This window comes from Eretmochelys imbricata, chromosome 6 (assembly GCF_965152235.1).
Source record: "Eretmochelys imbricata isolate rEreImb1 chromosome 6, rEreImb1.hap1, whole genome shotgun sequence".
Lineage (NCBI taxonomy): Eukaryota > Metazoa > Chordata > Testudines > Cheloniidae > Eretmochelys > Eretmochelys imbricata.
In genome coordinates, this window is record NC_135577.1 from 66,311,702 (window position 1) to 66,336,373 (window position 24,672).

At 44.5% G+C, this 24,672-nt stretch overlaps 1 protein-coding gene across 5 annotated transcripts in view; it reads left to right on the plus strand.

The window, feature by feature from the left end:
* Positions 1-16,828: 16,828 nt before the first annotated feature.
* The window catches only part of PCNX1 (pecanex 1), a 133,648-nt gene continuing 125,804 nt past the window's right edge, over positions 16,829-24,672 (plus strand). For all 5 annotated transcript variants that reach the window (XM_077818744.1, XM_077818745.1, XM_077818747.1 and 2 more), the window contains exon 1: positions 16,829-17,033. In XM_077818744.1, coding sequence (XP_077674870.1) covers positions 16,881-17,033 — 153 coding nt within the window. In that variant the 5' untranslated portion in view covers positions 16,829-16,880. The remainder of the gene's footprint in view (positions 17,034-24,672) is intronic.

Genomic DNA, 24,672 nt, shown 5'->3' on the forward strand with positions numbered 1-24,672 from the left:
TCTGTCAATTATGATTCTCTCAGTAGTTGTCTAATCCATTGGCAAAATGTATTGTCACCTTCTAGTGGCTATTCCGTACAGAAGATAACAGCTACTTCCTTTTGCTCAAGCAATGGGAATCTGAAGGACTAAAGTTTAAAGCCTGCTGATGACCTATGTGTGAAGTCCTTGCGGCTATGTGTGACTTTTTAAAAAAAGAGTTTATTTAATCCACACAGTGAGGAAAAGCAGGTTTTATAATCAAAGATCATTTTCTATTATTTATGGCATAATATGCAGCAGATCATAGGTTTTTCCCCATTTTATTAATTCGTCACACGTTTCAGTTGCTTGTGTTACATGTTGGCAGTTTTGAAGGTTGAGAAGTATGACAATGGAACTTTTTAGGGTGTTCTCAGGCACTTTTAACCAGTGCGAACACAACAGTTCACATGGACTTTGCTTTAGTGCATATATACATATTGTGTAAATTAAATTATTTAAACTGATCTCAAGCACTTTTATCTTCTCTTTGCTGTTCTGTCTCTGAAATGTTGTTGAATGATTTCTTGGGATGTTTCATTTTAATTTTTACTTTCTATTAACATAGCGTAATATTACTGGAAATCACCAGAAAGTGCTTTTGCAGTACTTGTAAGACTTTTTGTTTTAACTGAATGAATAGGCAGAGCAGGAAGAAATAGTTTCTGTTAATTGTTGTGCAATTTTTTCAAAGAAGCTGTTTGTATCTCATCTAAGTTTGCTTACTGATCAGGGCCAGCCCTAGGCCAAATGGCACCCTAGGCGAGGAGCATCTTTGGCACCCTCCCCCATTTGTTAAACTTTTTAATACCTTTATTTTTTTAATTGCATTTGTAGCCCATTTCATGACTTTTCACAATTCGCATGCATGATTTATCCCCACAGTTTAGACCAGGCCTGAGTTAATGAAGTTGGTCCTTTCAGTTGAAAGGATTGACTCATGATTTTTGGATCCAGTGATTCCGGGTTTAATCTTGGCAGATAACCCACCCCAGGAGTTCATCACACAATTCATAGAATTGCAACAGAATAATGTGGTCTAAGGGCTAGGAACCTCTTAGAGTTTAAACTCTGTGACCTTGGCTAAGTCACCTGACATCTTTGTGCCTCCGTTTCCACATCTATAAAATAGGGATAAATATTTGCCTACTTCACAGGGATGATGTGAGCATAGTTTAATGTTGGTAGCACCCTTTCAAGACAAGTAATATGGCTTTTTGTTTTATGCATATAGATCTGATTATTTAATGTTGTTCCAGTTCTCAGTGTTGTTGACTGTAGCAATGTAAACAATTAAAATATTGATATATTTTTTTTTTTAAATTAGTCTAGAGCCAAAATTGATTTTTTGATGTAAAAATACTTGCAAGCAAACTTTAACGGCTGTGACCGCTATTTCCAGTTTCCTGTAACTCACTCAACTGTAATCTAACTTTGTGATGTCTAAACAATAAAAGTCCTGTTTGGCAATGGATAAAACAGTTAATGCATTTGTTGTTGTTACATCTTTCTCCCAAACAGCTCATCTGTTTTTGTCTAACTTCTATAGCCACTGAACCTGGTGTACCTCTCAGTACCTAACTTAGAAATGGTAGCGTCAGATGGTTCCATGAGGAAGGCTGATAATCACATAAATGTCCCCTTTTTAAATTCCAGGAATGGTACAAAACATACTGTGGCATCACACTTGTAAATGGTAGTGTGTTCGAGCATTTCTATAGTACATAGTAGTATTTTTAATTATTGTGATTTACTTTGTGTTTATCCCCTTTGAGTTGTTCTAGAAATTCATCTGACCAGTCCACATTTAATCACATCTGATATTGCCCTATTTTTCCAAAACGCACATTCCCATGGGTTTAGAGGGCATGAAGAAAACCATTGTTGTAGCTTATTGCAAAATCCACTTTTTTTTTTTTAACTTGGTCTTCTGTGTTTTAGTATCATGTTGTATGCTGACAGACTTCATAAAATTAGTTTTGCTTACAGAAGAGTCTCCGTCTGCCACCAAAAAAACCCCAACAACAAAAAAAACCCCAGAGAGGTTGTTTGTGTAAATGTGGCAGGAATGAGAGAAGATCAAAATTATATCCGCTCTCTTGAAAGAACAGGTCTATGGAGTAGTAGAAAGAACAGCTGCATGATTTTCCACAAGCTTGGGAGGCTACAGTATCTGAGTTCTGTTCCTAGCTCTGCCACAGATATACTATGTGAGCTTCAGCAAATTGCTTATTTTCTGTGTTGTATGCCTTAGTCTTGCCCTACATAAACAAAAATACAATCACTGGAAGAATGTGGTGGTCTTCAATTACTTAAGTTAATGTCCCCCTACCCTAAATACAGCTTCAAGTATTATGCACTTTTATTACTGTTCCCCTATTAGCTGCGATATAAAGTGAGGGTAGTATCTACTTCACTGTGGTGGTGTAAGGCTAAATTAATTTTGAAATCCATAGGTGGGAGGCGATTAAAGATAGTCTACAAATGGTGGTGGGTGAGGACTTTGGTTCACTGCGCGGGGTTCAAGTTCATTTCATAGTTAAGGATATACATACTGGCATCCTTTCTCACATGCTATTGCCATATGTGTAGTGCAGTGCTTTGCTCTCTCTCCACCCCCAAAAGTGATCTTTGGTTTTGGATCTCTTCAGTGGGTGACTGTAGCCAAGCCTGCTACCAGTTACAGCAAAAGTTTTGTAATGACCAGGTAACTTTTATATGTAGTATAATTTATAGAAGCTACCTGAAAAAGCAATGTTTCTTTAATGGAACACTAGTAATACAAAAGTTTTATACTAAAAATGCATCCTTCAAAACACTTGCCACATTGACAGAATTAAAACCACTGTTCATTATTTATACTGGGATTTTGTGTTTTACTTTTGGTACTACTCTTTATGGTATTTCCCTTGATCTTGGAAAATGAAAATTGACCCATTTTGGTTTAGTCAGTTTTACTTTCTGGTTCTCAAGTAGCAAAATGCTGCTGTTGATTCAGTTAATACTCCAGGAGAATAAAACTTTTCATGGAGAATTTCTGAAACTAAACAGATTCTCATTCTCTCTCTCTCTCTCTCTCATATAGATATAGAAATATATTCAATACTTATCATATGCATCCCTGCACAAACCAACCATTTGACAAGGTACTGCAAGTTTATGTGCTACCCTACGATAAACTTAGAGCAGCTGCATCCCACCACACATGAGCTACGCTGCAGTGACCTTGTGGGGTGCTTGTGTGACAATATCTAGCTATCAGGATAGACCTAAGCAGGTAAGTGTTTTCCTGCCAACCATGTTGTATGATTAAACTATATACATGCTGCTATTTCCTCTGAGTAAGATTTAATTTAATTTTTTAATCAAAATAATGTTAATGCTTCTTTACTCATTCATAGGGCTGTAGTGGAGATATCTTCCTGTTACCACAGTATTACCAAGCGTAAGAGTTCAAAAATCCTGAATCAGGTCTCTAACCAACCTCCTGATTTTAATTAAAGTGTTTCATTTGTATTTTTTTTATTTGCCTTCTGGCTTTTGAGCTTTTTATGGTACATTTGAGTCATGGTTTTGTTTCAAGCTTTTTCTCTGTAGCCATGAAGGCTATTAATTTTTTTTAATGATAGTAGAGATTCTCTTGTAATTACAAGACTCCAGAAGTTGGTACTTTAAGAAAACATCAAAGCATGTGAGACTCATCATAAAATTGGCATAGTTGGCAATGCTGCATCTCTTCTTATACTCAGATTGTAAGCACTAAGTAATATGTTTGTACAGTGCCTGGCACAGTGGGACATGGCACCAGGTGCTTAGGCATGTTGTGAAAAGGCTTTTAATCTACGTTGTCCAGAGTAACAAGTCCAGCTCAGGCTTTTAAATAAAACTGTTTATGCAAGTCAGCAAAAATTGGAAACACACAGACTGGTACAAACTGGGTTGTTACAGTTTAAATAACTGTGAGTGAGAAGGGGTCTTCAAGGCTCTGGTAAATTAATCATAGAAATGTTTGGGCTGGCAGGGATCTCAAAGTCATCAAGTCCCACCCCCTCCACTAAAGCAGAATCAAGTATCCCTAGATCCTCCCTGACAGGTGTCTGTCAACCTGTTCTTAAAAATCTCCAGTGACAGGGATTCCACAGCCTCCCTTGGAAGCCTATTCCAGTGCTAAACTACCCTTATAGTCACAAAGTTTTTCCTAATATCTAACCTAAATCTCCCTTGCTGCAGCTTAAGCCCATTGCTTCTTGTCCAATCTTCAGTGGACATGGAGACTAATTGATTACAGTCCTCCTTGTAACCGCTCCTAATCTATTTGAAAACTATTAGGTCTGTCCTCAGCCTTTTTTTCTGATGACTAAACATGCCCAGTTTTTTTAACTTTTCCTCATAGGTCAGATTTTCTAAATCTTCTATCATTTTTGTTGTTGTTGCTCTCCTCTGAACTCTCTCCAATTTGTCCGCATCTTTCCTAAAGTGTGGTGCCCAGCGTCAGACACAGTATTCGAGCTGACACCTCACCAGGACAAAGTAGAGGAGGACAGTTACCTCCCATATGACACTCCTGTCAATATACTGCAGAATGATTATTAGCCTTTTTTGCAGCTGCATCACATTGTTGACTCATTTGATTTGGGAACCAGTGTAACCCCCAGATCCTTTTGAGCAGTACTTCCACCTAGCCAGTTATTCCCCATTTTGTAGCTGGGCATTTTATTTTTTTTCCTTTCTAAGTCCAGTACTTTGCACTTTCTTTACTGAATTTCATCTTGCTGATTTCAGACTATTTCTCCAATTCATTAAGGTTTGTTGTTGAACTTTAATTCTGTCCTCTGAAGTGTTTGCAATCCCTTCCAGCTTGGTTTCATCTGCAAACTTTATAAGCATACTCTCTGCTCCACTATACATGCCATTAATGAAAATGTGTTGGCATGACAATAAACTGAAAGATTAGAGAAATGGGGGAAATATTTATAGTTTAAAATAACTGAAATCAATCAAAACATATTAAGGTTGACCAACTGAGGTTGCTACCACTTATTGCACATTGAATGTATGGGTTGGCATGGTTACCAAATGCGAGGAGGAGAGATATGTGGACTGGAAGGCTGCCACTCCACCTGTCTCCTGGTAGCATAGTGTATTGCCACCCTTACTTCTGCACTGCTGCTGGTGGTAGCACTACCTTCAGAGCTGGGTGCCCGGCCAGCAGCCACTGCTCTCCAGCAGCCTAGCACTCAAGACGAAAAACCAAAGAACCACTAAATTACAAGAAATTTGTCACATATGGTCACATCACATGATTTGGGCAAAAAAAATTTCAACAGCAAAACGCTATGTAAAACAACAAATCTTCCTGTACATTGTAAAAGGCACCACTTCCTAGAGCTTGTCTCTTATATCTGCTCTATCCAGCTGGTTTAATACAATGGCATGAGAAAGTATCATTTATAGATTTCCTTTCCTTCTTGCAGGTCTGTTGTTGCAGAGTTGTTAGTTTAAAACAAACAAACAGGATAAAGACTTATTTTACCCATTTTGTTTTTGTATTTGTAATTTATTTCCTATTGTTTTAAATCTAAAACAGAAGTACACTCTTTCACACATTCCCATAAAATTGGTTGGACACTGCTTTATCTACTACAGGAATTTCTACTATCCATAACTATGGAATTAGAGTCTCAAGAAATTAAGGCTTAAACTATATTCACACTAACCACACAGAATACAGAACATTGTTCTAATTGTATAATTTAGCAACTTCTGTGTTAGCTAAAAATATATAAACAAGGGCAAAAACTGTGCCATAAGGGATATAAATTTTGGACTGGGACATACGTTGTCTGCTATTAAACAGTCTTTACAAAAATAATTTGATTAGGCTAATCAGTATTGCAAAAGCTGATTCCAGTGCTTATTCTGAAGAATTTATCTTTATTAGGAACTAATTTATAGGGAAATTACTCCTGTGCAAATCCATACGTTGTAGCTTTAACAGTATTATACAGCTGCAATGTCTGTCTGGGAATCAGCAAGAAAACATGCTTTATTTCACAACATGTGCTATACATAGCCAACAGGAGTCTGACATAGGTGATTTCACTTCAGGATACGTGTGTGTATAGGATAGAACATAGAATCATTCTTTATTCTTCATAACAGAAGCAAAACATTAAAATGTTTGCAGACAAATCAATACAAATATGTAGCTGCTCTAAAACTCTGAACAGCTGAGCTATAGCAGGAGCTGTGGACAGATCCTGCAACCTTCATGAATTCAATGGGACTTGGGCGCTGGGGGTGTGGCAGTTCCTCCTGGCTTGAAGTAGTAACAACACCTACATACATGGTAATAGCTTTCAGGACCTCCACTATAAAAATTGTTCCAGCACCTATTCAATGGGTTTAAGTGTATGAGTAAGGACTCCTTGCAGAGTAAAGGTTTCAGGGTCAAATCTGTGGCTCCTGCTGATAGGTTTCTGAAGGCTCCTAAGAATAAAGAAAGGGAAGGAGAAAACCCAGGGAGACAGAGTGGGAGATGGACCCATCTTGTGCTCGTGCAGAGAAGCTGAGAGTTGGTAGTCACTGATAAAGTTGAGTGTGATTTCAGGCATCTAATCTGAGGTGTGTGTCTGAAATTATTTGTAAAATACAGAATAACAGTAAGTAACCCCTTGTCCCCTAATCTGTTCTGTGCCTCTTGTCCCCTAACCTCTGCACTCATGTGGGGAAACTGACCTGGATGCACAGAGCGCATTGCTGCTTGCTTCCGCCCCCCCCTGAATGTTTCTGCATGCCCCTCCAGGGGGCTGGGAGGGGGGAGACTGTGCTCCGTGTGTTCAGGTCAGTTTCCCCACTTGGGCTGCATAAGGGGAGGGCAGGCGAGCAGCTCCTGATGCCGCACAGCTCAGGTGGGGAATGTGACGTGGATGCACAGAGCATGGGGCATTGCTGCTGGCTCTCACTGTCTCCTAAGGGGGTGTGGGGGCACATGCGGGGAGGCAAGCAGCAATGCCAGGCACTCTGTGCATCACCGCTTGCCCCCCAAACATTCCTCTGTGGGGAGGAAGCAGGAAGAAATCTGGGTGACCCCCATGCGTTTTTCCTTCCCCCGCCCCCAAACGCTGCCCAAGTGCTTCACTCCGTGCTGTCAGTCACGGCTGTGGGTATTCCTCTGTGCTGCATACAGTAGTCCCCTGACCATGGTGCTCTGGGCAGTTGCCCATGATGCTCACCCCTAAGGTCAGCAGCTCTGCTAGTGGTTTTCAACCTTTGTTGCACAGACCATGTCTAAGATTTCTGAAGGAGTCCGACCTCCATTTGAAATTTTTAGGGGTCCGCAAATGAGAAAAGGTTGAAAACTGCAGCTGTAGAGCAGTAATGGTTTGTGCTGCCTTTAGCTAACCAAAGGGTTGGCAGAGTTGGTAGACTAAAGGGAATGATTTCTCTGCACCTCCTGGGTGTACACCCCCCATGAATTTCCCCAGCACCGCCCCAGTTGTCAACTAGTTGCATGCAGTGTTGCCAGTTGAGTCACTGATTGGAAATTTGAATTGAAATCGAAACACTAATGCCCTCTATTAAAGCATTTACAGCAGTGGTCACCAATCCATAGATCATGATCAACTGGTCAGTTCCGGAGCCTCTGCCTGTTGATTGCAATCTCCAGCCACTAAAATTTGGTGGTACAGCCAGGGGTGGCAGGTTTGTATAATTTTTGGTGGTGCCCAGAACAGGTCCAAGACTTGCCCCACCCCACACCTGCCTTGTAAGCCGATATATGTTTTTTAAAATAATGTAAAAATGGACTGGAAACAGTAAGCATTTAACAGTTTCCCTACATTGCACAATGTGGGAGTGTGTGTGTGTGGGAGGGGGGATGAGGTCTCTGGCTGGGGGTGCGGGCTATGGGGTGGGGCTGGGGATCAGGGGTTTGGGGTGTGGGAGGGGCTCAGGGCTAGGGCAGAGCGGTGGGGTGTGGGGGTGAGGGCTGTGGGGTGGGTTCGGGGATGAGGGGTTCACGATGCAGGAAGGGGCTCAGGGTTGGGCTGCGGGGGGGGGTGAGAGCTCTGGCTGGGGGTGCAGGCTCTGGCTGGGGTGGGGCGGGGCGGGGCTGGGGATGAGGAGTTTGAGGTGGAGCCAGGCTGCCACGGGGCCAGAGAGGAGGACTCCACAGTCCCACAAGCCCCAGCAGCTGCTCAGGTGAGGTCCAGACTCCATCTCCCGGAAATCCCCTCAGCATCGCCTCCCAGTGGGTGCAGGGAAGGGGATTATGTGTGCGCCTCCTTCCTCTGCAGGTGCAGCAGCCTCCTTGGCCTGCCACCGGCACCACTTTTGTGTTGTAAGCAGCAGTGGCCGCTGCCACCACTGGCAAGGGAGCGTAGAGCAGAGCTGCAGGGCAACCGCCCACTTGAGGCAGGGACGCTCCGGGGCCCGGGGGAGGCACGCAGGGGCGGCAGGCAGGGGCTGGGGGACACTCTGGAGGAGGCAGGCAGGGCTGGGGGAGAGACCGGCTCCAAACATTGGTGGAGCCGGGCCCCCAGGCCCTGAATATTCCTGGAGCCCAGGCACCATGGGCCCATACAACTCGCCACCCCTGGGCGCAGCAGGGCTAAGGCAGGCTCCCATTGGCCAGGAATGGGGAACTGCAGCCAATGGGAGCTGTGGGGGCAGTACTTGCAGGCAGGTACAGCGTGCGGAGCCATGTGCTTCTCCCCCCAGGGGTCGCAGGGTTGTGTTGCCCACTTCTGGGAACAGCATGTGGCCGGTGCAAGCAGGGAGCTTGCCTTAGCCCCTTTGCACCACTGCCTGACAGGAGTCTGCACCCTAGCCCTGAGTCCCCTCCCGGAGCCAGCACCCCGAATCCTCTTCTGCACCCTTTATACCTTCCTATACCTCTGCCCCAGCCCTGATCCCCCTCCTGGAGCCAGCACCCTGTACCTCCTCCTACACCCCAACACTATGCCCCAGCCCGGAGCACCCTCCTGCACCCAAACTCCCTCCCAGAGCTTACACCCCTCACCCTCTCCTGCACCTCAACCCTCTGCTCCAGGCTCAGCCTGGAGCCCCTTCCCACCCTTTGGCCCCAGCCCAGAGCCTGCATCCTCTCCCGAACCCCAACCCACTGCCTCAGCCCGATGAAAGTAAGTGAGGGTGGGGGAGAGTGAGTGACTGAGGGAAGGGGGATGGAATGAGTAGGGTGGGGCTTCGGGGAAGGGGCAGGACCTTGGGGAAGGGGCAGGGTAGATCCTGGGTTGCATGTAAATTCAAAAAGTGATCTTGTTCATAAAAAGGTTGGAGACTACTAATATACAGTATATGATAAAATACTTGTACCTGAAAAAGCATAATAGGTTTGAAAGGTATGAACAAAGATTAGCTTCCTTACATAGCTATTGTTGTTTTGTTTTTTTTGACAATGTCAGTGCATTCGTTTTGGTGATGTTGGCCAACCTTATAATTTCAAATTATGATTTGTAAGCCAAGTCTGAATGGCTGGTTTTGGGTTACAAATCACTTTAGTATTGAATGTGGGGGGAATTAAATGTTGTTATCCTTATTGTATGCTGTAAGGGCAGCAGAACTGTACCTAGCCTGTCATAATTCAGGGGGTCACCCTCAGTGCTTAATTTTTGCCAAATCTGAGCTCCCAGCACATCTAGGCTTGGCTTTTCAAGCCTCTGTGCTTGCCACATCAGTTAAGAAAGTAAAAAAACTTGCTTGAGCCCTGGCACCTCTTTCATTACAAATTAAGCATTGCTCACTCTCAACTGAACTGCACTCACTAAGCAAGGGGTTTGGATGGCAGATCCCAGTGGAGAGAGAGAGAGAGAGGGTGGGGACAGGTGTTTTGCTTGGTCGTGTGAGTTCTGCCAAAGAGTCACAGGGATAGGATACAGAAGGACCTAGACAAATTGGAGGATTGGGCCAAAAGAAATCTGATGAGGTTCAATAAGGATAAGTGCAGGGTCCTGCACTTAGGATGGAAGAATCCAATGCACCGCTACAGACTAGGGACCGAATGGCTAGGCAGCAGTTCTGCGGAAAAGGACCTAGGGGTGACAGTGGACGAGAAGCTGGATATGAGTCAGCAGTGTGCCCTTGTTGCCAAGAAGGCCAATGGCATTTTGGGATGTATAAGTAGGGGCATAGCGAGCAGATCGAGGGACGTGATCGTTCCCCTCTATTCGACATTGGTGAGGCCTCATCTGGAGTACTGTGTCCAGTTTTGGGCCCCACACTACAAGAAGGATGTGGATAAATTGGAGAGAGTCCAGCGAAGGGCAACAAAAATGATTAGGGGTCTAGAACACATGACTTATGAGGAGAGGCTGAGGGAGCTGGGATTGTTTAGCCTGCAGAAGAGAAGAATGAGGGGGGATTTGATAGCTGCTTTCAACTACCTGAAAGGGGGTTCCAAAGAGGATGGCTCTAGACTGTTCTCAATGGTAGCAGATGACAGAACGAGGAGTAATGGTCTCAAGTTGCAGTGGGGGAGGTTTAGATTGGGTATTAGGAAAAACTTTTTCACTAAGAGGGTGGTGAAACACTGGAATGCGTTACCTAGGGAGGTGGTAGAATCTCCTTCCATAGAGGTTTTTAAGGTCAGGCTTGACAAAGCCCTGGCTGGGATGATTTAACTGGGAATTGGTCCTGCTTCGAGCAGGGGGTTGGACTAGATGACCTTCAGGGGTCCCTTCCAACCCTGATATTCTATGATTCTATGATTATTTGACCTGCCCCACTCCCCTGTTTAAAGACAGGGCTGAGTAGGCTCCACTGAGAGGTTGTTTTTTTTTGTTTTGTTAAGTGACCACTAGAGCTGAAATCACTGATAATTAGGTCTAAGTGCTTAGATCTGCTGCAGGACAGCATTTCTGTGGAAGACCCTGCCCATTCTGCACTAGCTGTGAGGTTCCCCCAGAGAGCTGAAATTGCTGATTGCTGGGTGGAACCTCAGGAACCTAACTCACTGAGGTCACAGTGGTAGGTGCCAGTAGAATGTGATGGCATAGTGTCATCGGTGACAGAGCGATAGAATGAACTGAGCCTGACGAACAGCGGCCAGAGCAAGTAGCCGGAGCAAGCAGCGAGTGGCTGGAGGAACGAGCAAGGTGCCTTCACCCCTGTTCCCCCACCGGGGTGGGAGGAGAAATCCCACAAAAGCACCTCTGAACTCTGGGTCTCCATTGACCAAGGACAACAACTATATGTGTGGTGTGGTGGAGGGAGAAGGGAGAGGCATGTTAAAGGAAAGTTTGTTTGTTGGACTATATTTTAGTGACTTTGCTCCAGAACGCTAGATTTGTGACTGGGAAACTTCTACAAATATACATTTCGTAGTAGGTCAAGATTTTCAAAATCCTTTATTTGACAAGATCATTATGACATATCATCTCTGTATTGAGAGGTCATTATCTTGAGGAGTTTCTGTACTAAGTACTTTTATTTATTTTATTATATATTATAATTACTTTTTGCATAAGAACATAAGAAGGGCCACATTGGGTCAGAACAATGGCCCATTTAGCCCCATATCCTCTCTTCTGACAGTGGTCAATGCCAGGTGCTTCAAAGGTATTAACAGAACAGGGCAATTATCGAGTGATCAATCCTGTCGTCCACTCCCAGCTTCTGGCAAACAGAGGCTATGGACACTCAGAGCATGGTGTTGCATTCCTGCCCATCCTGCTAATAGCCATTGATGGACCTATCATAGAATAGAATATCAGGATTGGAAGAGACCTCAGGAGGTCATCTAGTACAACCCCCAGCTCAAAGCAGGACCAATCTGCAATTTTTGCCCCAGATCCCTAAATGGCCCCTTCAAGGGTTGAGCTCACAACCCTGGGTTTAGCAGGCCCATGCTTAAACCACTGAGCTATCCCTCCCCTGTATCCTCCATGAAATTATCCAGTTCTTTTTTGAAACCTGTTATAGTTTTGGCCTTCACAACATCCCCTGGCAATGAGTTCCCCACGTTGACTGTGGTGTGTGAAGAAGTATTTCCTTTTTGTTTGTTTTAAAACTGCTGCCTATTCATTTCATTGGGTGACCCCTAGTTCTTGCATTATGTGAAGGAGTAAATAACACTTCTGTGTTCACTTTCTCCAGATCAGTCAAGTGTTAGAAGGAGCAGGTTGACCCAGTGGCGGATTTGAGTATGGGCTTCTTTATTGTGATACTTGTTCCCCTCGACCCAATTGTCGAGTAAGCACTGGATTAGTTACAGTACACTCTCTTTTTATTTAAGTTAGTATGTAAACGCCTAGATCCGTTACAACCCAAAGAAACCCTTATTAAGTAATAGAAACACCAATACTATGATTATACCCACCCCTATTGATTGATTACAGCATTATGCATATTATACACACATTTTTACCTTGAAAATACATTTCTTTGTAGTAATTTGTTGCCACAAGTTTCCTTAATCAGCAGTTTTTAGGGGAGTGGGGAAGGGGTCATGAGCAGTTCTGGTATTTGTAGCTTGGAAAGGAAGGGAGGGGGAGATAACACTTCTTTACACAAAGGTATCCTTTAGACCATTACATTCCTTATGCAGCTCTAACATTTATTTATCCCCAACAAGCTGAAGGGGAGGGCAAGGAATGACACTTATCTATCAAGCGAAGAAATGATGCCTGCCTGTGCCTCTACTCCCTAATACCATAGTAACACACCAGCGGTCTCCCAGGTCTCTACTTAACCCTTCCGTATCCCAACATCAAGATTTTATAGATCTCTATCATATCCCTTCTTAGTGGTCTCTTTTCCAAGCTGAAAAATCCCAGTCTTTTTAATCTTGCCTCATATAGAAGCTGTTCCATACCCCAATCATTTTAGTTGCCCTTCTCTGTAACTTTTCCTACTCCAATATATCTTTTTTGAGATGGGGATACTAGAACTGCATGCAGTATTCAAGATGTGGGCATACCATGGATTTATATAGTAAAAGTGGAGGAGCTTGGTTTGCCAGACTGATCAGCAAACCAATGCTGACAACCTGTTGTTAGGGGGCTTATTCCTTCACCCTCTTACTTCCCTGGTCCTTCTCGCATGAACAGAGAGCAACAATATCCGAAGTCCAAAGGTGCAAACAATTCAATGTTTATTGAGGTGAACTTCCAACAAGCATGATTCCAGTTTCCTTCTTTAGTGTCCCCCTTCCCAGCTCTGACACCACAGAGCCTTACACCTGTGTCCCTGTTCCCATTCCTGCCCTTAGCCAAACATGATTTCAATTTCCCCACTCCCATTCCCTGTTCCCATTTCCCCCTTTAGCAAAACATGATTCCAATTTCCTTACCCCGTTCCCAATCTCCCCCCACACACCCACCCACTCACTTCCTGATTGTCTGCAGACTATATAGTAAAAGTTGAGTTCTGCTTAGCTATACCTTAACCAATCATTTTCCTGAAATTTAACTAACCAATCCTAACGTATTGTAGCATGACTATGTAACCAATTATATCCCACCACCTTAATTAGTTTACACCCAGCAAAATTAATTATACAGCAGACAGAAACAATCACAGAACCAGACAGATTATACAGACACACGATAGCAAAGTGGGAACTATAATGACAAAACAATACAGAAGTGAGGATTTTACATCCCAGCTATTGATAAGTGAGTTCTTGCCAGACAGGATGCTATCAAACTAAGTTTCCTTTTACATTTTCTAGGCACTTCCCTTTCTCTGGGGGTGATAGGCACTATCAGGGCAGGACTGTATTCCTAACAGCCCAATAGCACCTTATTTCAGTGTGACTAGTTTGGAATGTGAGGATCTGACCATTCGCTTCCCAGCTTATGGCTGCCTCTGCTGCTTAGCCAAAGGCCTTAATCTAAGAACAAGGCCTCAGACTGTCACAGTAAGAGAAGGCCCTTACACCGGCAGACAGTGATTTTGATTCTTTCTTTTATACCTCTATAACTAGCCAAGTGATAAGAATAAACCTAAATTCTTCGAGTACAGGCCTTTACCGACAGGCCTGAATATCTATATTCTAACACCTGTGTGAAAAGGCTGCAAAACACTAAGCCTCTGGACTACATAGACATGCAGAAAACTTTATAAGCCAGTCACTGTCAAAGCCAATTTTAGAAGTATTTTATGAGGCTGTTAAGAATGCTGCAGAGACAACACAGTTTATGCAAACAAACATGGCTGTTACATCATACTTGCTATTTAAGCAAAAGATACCACACACTACAAACTGGAGGCCAATGTTAAATGTATTGTCACTTGTTAATTGGACACTGGTTCTGACCAAGCCCAGCAAATGCTCACTATCTTTCTGCAAGAAACTCAACTGACTGGTTAGAAGCATGCAGTACAGCAGTGAAAGGCTCATCAGTTGAAAAAGTGAAGAACTCTCTCACCGCATAAAACGTGCATACATGGCTGATGAATGCACTGATGTAAACTGGTGTCAAGTATTAAGACATTGCGTACATTATCTTGATGTCAGGGGTAGGCCAGCAGATGCATTTCTAGATGTTCAGGTTATAGAAGACACATTGGTTGCATCTGTGACAACCCACATCTTAGAAAAGTTAAATGCTTGTAAATTGCACCCCCAAACAGATGGCTGCTTGTGCATTTGATAGAGTTGTAAACTACTCTGGACGACGTGGTGAAGTAAAAGCTTTGCTCAAAGAAAAGTGTAACTCTAATCTCTCCTATACACACTGCAGAGGCCGTCTGCTCCAGCTAACACTAGTACGAGCTGCAGAATCTTCAAAAGACCTTTAAAAAAAACAATTTAATTTCTTCGTATACTCTTTTTTTTTTTCCAGCAAGAGTCCAAAAGGACTGTATGTCTTGGAAAAAATAGAAGATACACTGGGACCGAAGTTCAAATGAGTCCAACCTGAGAAAACCCACTGGCTTTCTCATAAGCGATCCTTGGCTGTTGTCTTAAAATTACTGCAACCATTATTATTGGCTTTGGAAAATATCTACCGAGATGGGACGGATCTAAGTAGTGAGACTGGTGGACTACTTTTGCTACTACATTCAGGGTATGTGTACATTTACCGTGGATCAACGCTGCGGGGATCGATCCATCGGGGGTCAATTTAGCGGGTTTAGTGAAGACCCGCTAAATGTCTGCAGATTGCTCTCCCGTCGACTCTGGTACTCCACCGGAATGAGAAACATAAGATAAGTTGAAAGGAGAGTTTTTCTTGTCAACCCAGTGCGATGTAGATACTGCAGTAAGTCGACCTAAGCTGCATCGACTCTAGCTACGTTATTCACATAGCTGGAATTGCATAATTTACGTCGATTTAACCCCATAGTGTAGACCTGCTCTTAGAAAGGACAATTGTCATTCTCTTGAAAGTCTATTGTTGAAACCACTGGGGTCATTAAACAATGCCATGTAGGCATCTGCTACAACAGTAGTAGATCTTTGTCCAACAATAGAAGCTACACTTGGATCAACCAGAGAGAGAGGGTTATTGAAAACGGACTGGAAGAAGCAAAGACTTCAGTTCAGAAATTGACTACTTAAGGCACGTATATTGACTCCTTAAGTGAAGAGGACAAGAAGCATTTGTTAAGCCAGCTGAAAAAGTACACAGACTTGATTCTTATAAATCTACAACAGCAACCTTTGGATTCTACTGAACCTTTACATAGCTTTTACAGATGCCTGTCTTATAAAACACCGCCAGTTGGGTGGAGTGAGGCTCTACCAGCAATGGGGCTGCTATGTGATCAGGACAGACTAAAAAATTTGAACACAGAGTGAAATACTATACAACAAATGAATGAAGATTTGACTTCAGCTTTTTCTTTATCATCACAAGTGGTTGTTCAGCCCAAACTTTGTATCATGTTTCCTGGGATGAAAGAAGTAGGAATTTATCTCTTGCTACTCCCAGCCCCAACAGCTACAGTTGAACGTTCTTTTTCCTTATTGAATAGAATTTTGTGTTCTGAAAGGAGTCACCTTTTGCCTGACCATGAGCATATCATGACGGACTGGAAGTACCGGACACATGAGAAACCACCAAAGATGAATGCACTGCATTTGAGAAGTTAATGTATAGAGGTGTGCAAAAGTATAAGAAACCAAGAAGGACGTAGCTTTAGTGCTTCATAGGAGACTTAATTTTAATTTGTGTGATGATTTTAAAACATGAGTTAAACCTAATAAAACGGTAATGAAGTATTTTTTCAGTTTTTACTATGGTGCCATAAAGTGCACCTTTGCCCTCAGGATCTTACCCTTCATCAGCTGCCACCCCTCCTGTAGATTGAAACACCCCAATTTCGATTCCTGGGGAAAACTGCCACTAACCAGATTCCTCCACCCCCAGCCCTTGCCCACATTATCACGGTGACTAAGGGGCCCACGACACCCTCTTGTCACCCCCCCGCCAGCAGCTACTCCCATGGGGCCTAGGCATAGGGAGACGGGGGTACTGCCAGGTGAGGCGGCTCTTTCCGAGCCTCGGCCCTGCTGCACGCTCTCCTGGCCGAGGCAAGCGGCAGCCCCTGCGCTGCTGACTCAGAAGTGCTATTCCTCCTCCACGCCGCACGGGGGCACCCCAGGCGGGGCGGGCTTTGCCGGGGCCGCCGCTCTATCAGGCAGCGCCGCTCGTTGTCTCTCCCTGGCAGCGGCGAGAGGGGCGGGCCGCTCCAGCCGCAGGGGCTGCCGGTCCAGAGGCGGCGCGGGGGCGGCCGGGGGCCCGGACCTAAGATGGCGGCAGCGTTGGCGGGGGGGAGGCGGTACTGGCGGCAGCAGGCGGGCGGGCTGTCGCGGGGTGTAGGCGGGACGCGGCTCTGGCCGGGCTCGCAGGGCGGATAGAGCGGGGCCGGCGCGGCGGAGCGGGGCCGCGATGGGCTCCCAGGCGCTGCAGATCCTGCGCCAGGGCGTGTGGGCGGCGCTAAGCGGTGGTTGGTACCAGGACCCGCACCATGGCGCCGGGGTTAACGCGCTGCACCTGTATCTGTGGCTCTTCCTGCTGGGCTTCCCCTTCACCCTCTACATGGTGAGTGCGGCCCCCACCCGCCTCGCGCGGCCCCCACCCCTCCGTGCTCGCGTGCGGGGCAGTGGCTGCGTGTGCCGGGGCGCTGCCGCTGTCAGGGCTTTCCCCTCCCCCCTCTCGCGGGTGCGGCGTCTGATGCTCGCGAGCTCTTCGGGCTGCTTCTGCTCCACCGAGACTGAAGCCGAGCCGAAGCCTCGTGAATACCCTAGCCGCGGGGGGCTGGGAGTGTACGGCCCCGTCCCTGCCAGCTCCGGCGGGGCCCTTCCTGCTTAATTCCATTTATGGTTAAAATTCCCAGGTGGGGGAAAGACGAGAGAGTCCACTTGGATTTACTCTAAACTTCTTCAGAAAGAACAGGAGTACTTGTGGCACCTTAGAGACTAACAAATTCATTTGAGCATAAACTTTCGTGGGCTACAGCTCACTTCATCGGATGCATAGAATGGAACATATATATATTCATACAGAGAACATGAAAAGGTGGAAGTAGCCATACCAACTGTAAGAGGCTAATTAATTAAGATGAGCTGTTAGCAGGAGAAAAAACTTTTGTAGTGATAATCAAGATGGCCCATCTAGACAGTTGACAAGAAGATGTGAGGATACCGAACATGGGGAAATAGATTCAATATGTATAATGCCCCCGCCACTCCTAGTCTCTGTTCAAACCCAAGTTAATGGTATCTAGTTTGCATATTAATTCAAGCTCAGCAGTTTCTCTTTGGAGTCTGTTTTTGAAGCTTTTCTGTTGCAAAATTGCCACTTTTAAGTCTGTTTCTGAGTGACTAGAGAGGTTGAAGTGTTCTCCTACCAGTTTTTGAATGATGTGATTCCTGATTTCAGATTTGTGTCCATTTATTCTTTTGCGTAGAGACTGTCCAGTTTGGCCAGTTACATGGCAGAGGGGCATTGCTGGCATGTGATGGCATATATCACATTGGTAGATGTGCAGGTGAACGAGCCCCTGATGGTGTGGCTCATGTGATTAGGTCCTATGATGGTATCACTTGAATAAATACATGAACAGAGTTGGCATCAGGCTTTGTTGCAAGGATAGGTCCCTGGGTTAGTGTTTTTGTTGTGTTCTGGGTACTCTTCTGGCTCTGTCAATCTGAAGTCACCTACTACAGGGCAGGCGCAACAAAGAAAATAACATAGCGCCACTAACTGTCATCTTCAGCTCCCAACTAAAACCTCTCCAGTGCATCATCATAAAGATCTACAACCTATCCTGAAAAATGATCCCTCACTCTCACAGATCTTGGGAGACAGGCCAGTTCTGAAGCAAATACTCGCCAGTAACCACACAACAGAACACTAACCCAGGAACCTATCCTTGCAACAAAGCCCGATGCTAACTCTGTTCATGTATTTATTCAAGTGACACCATCATAGGACCTAATCACATTAGCCACGCCATCAGGGGCTCGTTCACCTGCACATCTACCATTGCGATATATGCCATCATGTGCCAGCAATGCCCGTTTGCCATGTACATTGGCCAAACCGGACAGTCTCTATGCAAAAGAATAAATGGACACAAATCTGACATCAGGAATCATAACATTCAAAAACTGGTAGGAGAACACTTCAACCTCTCTGGTCACTCGATTACAGACCTAAAAGTGGCAATTTTGCAACAGAAAAGCTTCAAAAACAGACTCCAGAGAAAAGGAGTACTTGTGGCACCTTAGAGACTAACCAATTACTCTGAGACTCCAGAGAGAAACTGCTGAGCTTGAATTAATATGCAAACTAGATACCATTAACTTGGGTTTGAATAGAAACTGGGAGTGTCTGGGTCATTACACATATTGAATCTATTTCCCCATGTTAAGTATCCTCACACCTTCTTGTCAACTGTCTAAATGGGCCATCTTGATTATCACTACAAAAGTTTTTTTTCTCCTGCTAATAATAGCTCATCTTAATTAATCAGACTCTTACAGTTGGTATGGCTACTTCCATCTTTTCATGTTCTCTCTCTCTCTCTCTGTGTGTGTGTGTGTGTGTGTGTGTGTGTGTTTGTGTGTATATATATATATATATATATAATGTTCTATTCTATGCATCCGCTGAAGTGGGCTGTAGCCCACAAAAGCTTATGCTCAAATAAATTTGTTAGTCTCTAAGGTGCCACAAGTACTCCTGTTCTTTTTGCAGATACAGACTAACATGACTGCTACTCTGAAACCTGTCTAAACTTACTGCTCTTTCTGTGGTACCGAGAGCCAGTGAGGTGCTCTCCTGTGCCAGCCTGGGCAATAAGAGTCAGAGTTTCCTATAGCTACCATGGAAATGTCAAAGATGACAGAATCCTTTAGGTTTGCAATGCATATCTGAACTGGTTTAAACTGATGGTTGCTGCTATAATGACCTAGATAAAATAAAAGTTTCATATATTGTAAATTTCCACAGTTATAGAGCAGCAGACAGGGACTAAGGAAACCTGGCTTCCGTTCCCTGGCTCAGCTTCTGGCCTGCTGTGGGAGACCTTGGGCAAGTCACTTCACCTCCCTTTGTCATAGTGTTCCCCATCTGTAAGATGGAAATAACATGGCTTATTTCCTTGTTAAAGTACTTTGATTAAAAGTGCTATGTAAGATCTAGGTGGTATTGCAATATTTTATTTTCACATGAATGTTTGCAGTCTGTGTCTACAAGAACCTTTGGATGAGACATTGATCATGGTTTTGTCTGGTCTAATTGCAAAGATTCTGTGGCTCATCTCTTAAATTTAGAGGATATACTTCAAAGATCATAGTCTAAAGGTCCATTCATATATTGTGTGCACTGTGTGGTGTCTGCTCTCCTGTCTTGACTGTGTCGTAGGAGTAAGGGAAGGCATTCTTATGCCTTGCAGCTTGTAAGGTGGTTTGGGATCCTCTGGGGGAAATAGATGCTGCAGGAATATAATCTGCTATTAAAGGTACCTTCGTATTTAGCATCTTGTTTTGTTTTTAGGTTTTTTAAAGAGGCTGAGTTGCAAACCCAAAAGCTCCTCTTATTTTTTTGATGACCCTTTGTAGGTTCCCCCTTGCCTTCCATCTAAAAAAACCAAAAAATTTCTAGATGTTAATAGGTTGTGTTTGGGTTGTGGGAAGGAGGGCAGGCAGACTGTGTGTAGCTTCCCATTGTACACTACTCACCACTTTTATGTTTTAGCATCAAATTCTGACTTCTGTGTCATCTGTGATACACATTAATATTTCAGTTTATGGATTTCTCAGCAATTGTACAGTGTGATCACTTAAGTGTGACATGATTGGTCTCTGGCACAGTCAGATCTAATCTGCAAATGTGGGAAATGAAGATGCTTTGACGATTTAAAGTAGAAGCTGGCTTGTGAAAAATGTATGTGGATTAATGAATGAGTCCCCAGGGTAAAACCCAGTGTGAGTATGTAACTGCAGGAGAACTAGAGGTCATAGGTCAGGCTGCTAGATTCATTAGTAAACACTACAACTTGGTGGAGGAGGAGGGTAGACTCAATATCAGTAATTAGAATATATTAAGAAATTAGTGAGGTGGAGGAATCTTGTAAAATTTTAAGACTACAGCCTTTGAGATTACTTCTCCTTTTGTATTTTGGTGTTCTTTGGAAAATGAAAAGGGCTTTTCACGTTATTGAAAAATAATACATTCCTGGCAAGAAAACAGGAGGCCGTTAATTAACAGCTGCCTTTTTTTTTTAAAGCCACAGTGTGTGTAAATAGATGAGCAGTCTAATCCAGTTTACGACTAAATGGATGTTGTTTTGGGAATCTATTTCCATGTAAAGGCAGGAAGATCCTTTAGAGTCTTCTGCTGAGGTGCAAGCTTGTTGTAGTTTGTTCTGTTCTGCATTTTTATGGTAATTTTCTATATCCAGTCATGCTTGACAAAATAACAGGTTTCAGAGTAACAGCCGTGTTAGTCTGTATTCGCAAAAAGAAAAGGAGTACTTGTGGCACCTTAGAGACTAACCAGTTTATTTGAGCATGAGCTTTCGTGAGCTACAGCTCACTTCATCAGATACATACCGTGGAAACTGCAGCAGACTTTATATATACACAGAGAATATGAAACAGAAGAGTTCCCAGAAGTTACCTACTACAGGACAGGCCTAACAAAGAAAATAACAGAACGCCACTAGCCGTCACCTTCAGCCCCCAACTAAAACCCCTCCAACGCATTATTAAGGATCTACAACCTATCCTAAAGGATGACCCAACACTCTCACAAATCTTGGGAGACAGGCCAGTCCTTGCCTACAGACAGCCCCGCAACCTGAAGCAAATACTCACCAACCACATACCACACAACAGAACCACTAACCCAGGAACTTATCCTTGCAACAAAGCCCGTTGCCAATTGTGCCCACATATCTATTCAGGGGACACCATCACAGGGCCTAATAACATCAGCCACACTATCAGAGGCTCGTTCACCTGCACATCCACCAATGTGATTTATGCCATCATGTGCCAGCAATGCCCCTCTGCCATGTACATTGGTCAAACTGGACAGTCTCTACGTAAAAGAATAAATGGACACAAATCAGATGTCAAGAATTATAACATTCATAAACCAGTCGGAGAACACTTCAATCTCTCTGGTCACGCAATCACAGACATGAAGGTCGCTATCTTAAAACAAAAAAACTTCAAATCCAGACTCCAGCGAGAAACTGCTGAATTGGAATTCATTTGCAAATTGGATACTATTAATTTAGGCTTAAATAGAGACTGGGAGTGGCTAAGTCATTATGCAAGGTAGCCTATTTCCTCTTGTTTTTTCCTTCCCCCCCCCCCCCCCCCAGATGTTCTGGTTTAACTTGGATTTAAACTTGGAGAGTGGTCAGTTTGGACGAGCTATTACCAGCAGGAGAGTGAGTCTGTGTGTGTATGGGGGTGGGTTTTTGGAGGGGGGTGAGGGAGTGAGAGAACCTGGATTTGTGCAGGAAATGGCCTAACTTCATTATCATGCACATTGTGTAAAGAGTTGTCACTTTGGATGGGCTATCACCAGCAGGAGAGTGAATGTGTGGGGGGGTGGAGGGTGAGAAAACCTGGATTTGTGCTGGAAATGGCCTAACCTGACGATTACTTTAGATAAGCTATTACCAGCAGGACAGTGGGGTGGGAGGAGGTATTGTTTCATATTCTCTGTGTATATATAAAGTCTGCTGCAGTTTCCACGGTATGTATCTGATGAAGTGAGCTGTAGCTCACGAAAGCTCATGCTCAAATAAACTGGTTAGTCTCTAAGGTGCCACAAGTACTCCTTTTCTTCTTGACAAAATAGCTTATCTAATTAGTAGTGTCACTAGGGCTTGCCATAAACATTGTAACAAACAGCAAGATGTCCATTCCGGAAACTCCTTTAGAAAGGATCTTCTCTGTCCTTTCCTGATACCTGATGGAATTGGAGTAACATCTGAATCTTGTGCAGCTTTTGCAGCATGAGTTGGTGCTTTAGGGATGTTTGCCTTGAGCGAAACTTTAAGCACTATTTCTACCTGTGTGTTTTGATAGAAAGAAAAAGCAGGCAAAAGCAAACAAACAAGCTGTTTCTTTTTGAGGTAGTTAGAAAAAAATTCTCCATTGCCTTTGACAAACAAAAGATGCAACAGCAAATGCCAAATGTTCCAAGAATAAGTAGGAAGATTAGTCACAAGTTAAAGCAGATTGAATCATATTTGGCTGTTCTCCCTTTTCCACCCTTTGCCGTTTTTAAGTGTTGTCTAGACATAAACTAAACAGACAGAACGACTGTGGTCATCTTATTCCTGAATATCCTTCTTTTTTTTTGAAGCATCATTTACTGTTGGTATTCTGGAACTGTATCTTTGCAGAAATTGCACAGTTAAGCAGCATTTGTTAAACATCCCTGGAGGAAACCAGGTGTGTGTTTTTTTGTTTGTTGTTTTTGGAGTGTGGCTCATAACTATGTGTAGGAGAGGATTTCTAAACTAGCTTCAAAGTAGTTTGCTGACAAACAGCCTATGTTATTTTTAAAACAAAGATTTCAAATGCTGGGAGATCTTATTACATTTAACTTTTGTAAAATTACTTGTGTTTTCCCACAGTAGGAAATTCTAGGAACAAATTCCCACTTGTTTTGCTGCTTTAGGGTAGTAACGTTAGGGACTTATTTCTAAAATATCCTGTGGTAGGAAGGCCACAAAGTCCCTCCAGTTCTTTGCTTGTAGCAAGCTCTCTGAGGGTAAACGTGACTTAAGTTTTTATAATCAAATTACATTCAAGTGTAACTTAGTTTTTAGGCAAGAAATACTTTATCTGAGAGGATGCAGCTTGTCCTTCAAAGTATTAAGTTCAAATATATCTCCATTGTCTAAAGATGTAGTTTGTTGCACCAAAAGTCTGTGGGACTGTTCTGGTTGCTTTAGCATCAGCTGTTAACCTGTTCTGTTCCCAGAGATGTACAGATACTCAATGATCAGTACACATACAGCAGAAAACAAAACCTTGTTAATTTCAACTGTTAGATTCCTGTGCCTCAATCCAAGTCTACAGGCCCATTGACCCATGCTCCCTCCTGGAGACACCACATGAGGCAGGAACCTCCATCTACTGGAAGAGAGAGGCTGGTAGGGGGCAAAGAGGGTTGGGCTGGGCTCCGCAGCAGCCCATCTCCTTCACCCTCTCCCCCAGGGGCAGCCCATAGACAAGTGCTCTTCAGACTCCCCGAGAGGTGGAGACAGTGGAGCTGTGCCACTGCAGCATTTTAAATGTATACAAGCCCTGCTGCACAGGAAGGGGAAGTGACTTGTCACAGCATCATCTAGCACGGGGGTGGGCAAACTTTTTGGCCTGAGGGCTCCATCAGGTTTTGGAAATTGTGTGGAGGGCCAGTTAGGGGAGGGGGGCGTGGCCCGCCCGCCCCTTCCCTCCCTCCCCCCCGACTCCTGCTCCATCCGACCACCCCGTTCCCTGATGGCTCCCCTGGGACCGCTGCCCCATCTGGCCCCCCTGCCCGCCCCCGGACTGCCCCCCGCTGCGCCGTCCAACCCCTCCTCTCCTTTCTGACTGCCTCCCCCCTCCGGGACCCCTGCCCCCATTCAACCCCCCTGTTTGCCGCCCTCTGACTGCCCTGACCCTATCCACCCCTCCACCCCCTGACCGCCACCCTGAACTCCCTCTGCCCTCTATCCAACCCCCCTGCTCCCTGCCCTCTTACCGCGCTGCCTGGAGCACCGGTGGCTCGCGGCGGTGCGGCACAGAGCACCGGGTCAGACCGGGCTCTGCAGCTGCACTGCCCCAGGAGCTCACTGCTCCGCTGCCCAGAGCATTGCGCCAGCGGCTGAGCTGAGGCTGCGGGGGAGGGGCTGGGGGTGAGCCTCCCGTGCCAGGCAGGAGGGTCCCACGGGCTATAGTTTGCACACCTCTGGTCTTACAGGTCATGCCAGAGACAGGAGTACAAGTCTCTTGAAATGAATATTATATAAATGCTAACTGTTAGTCCAGTAAATGTAGTATTCAAATCACTGCCCATATTATTTTAAACTCTCCACTCCCCCATCCAAAACAAAAGCACTCAGAAATGAAATGGGGGAAATCTTGGCTCCACTGAAGTGAATGAGAGTCTTGCCACTTACTTCATTGGGCCTGGGATTTCACCCATTATTGCTAAGTGTGGG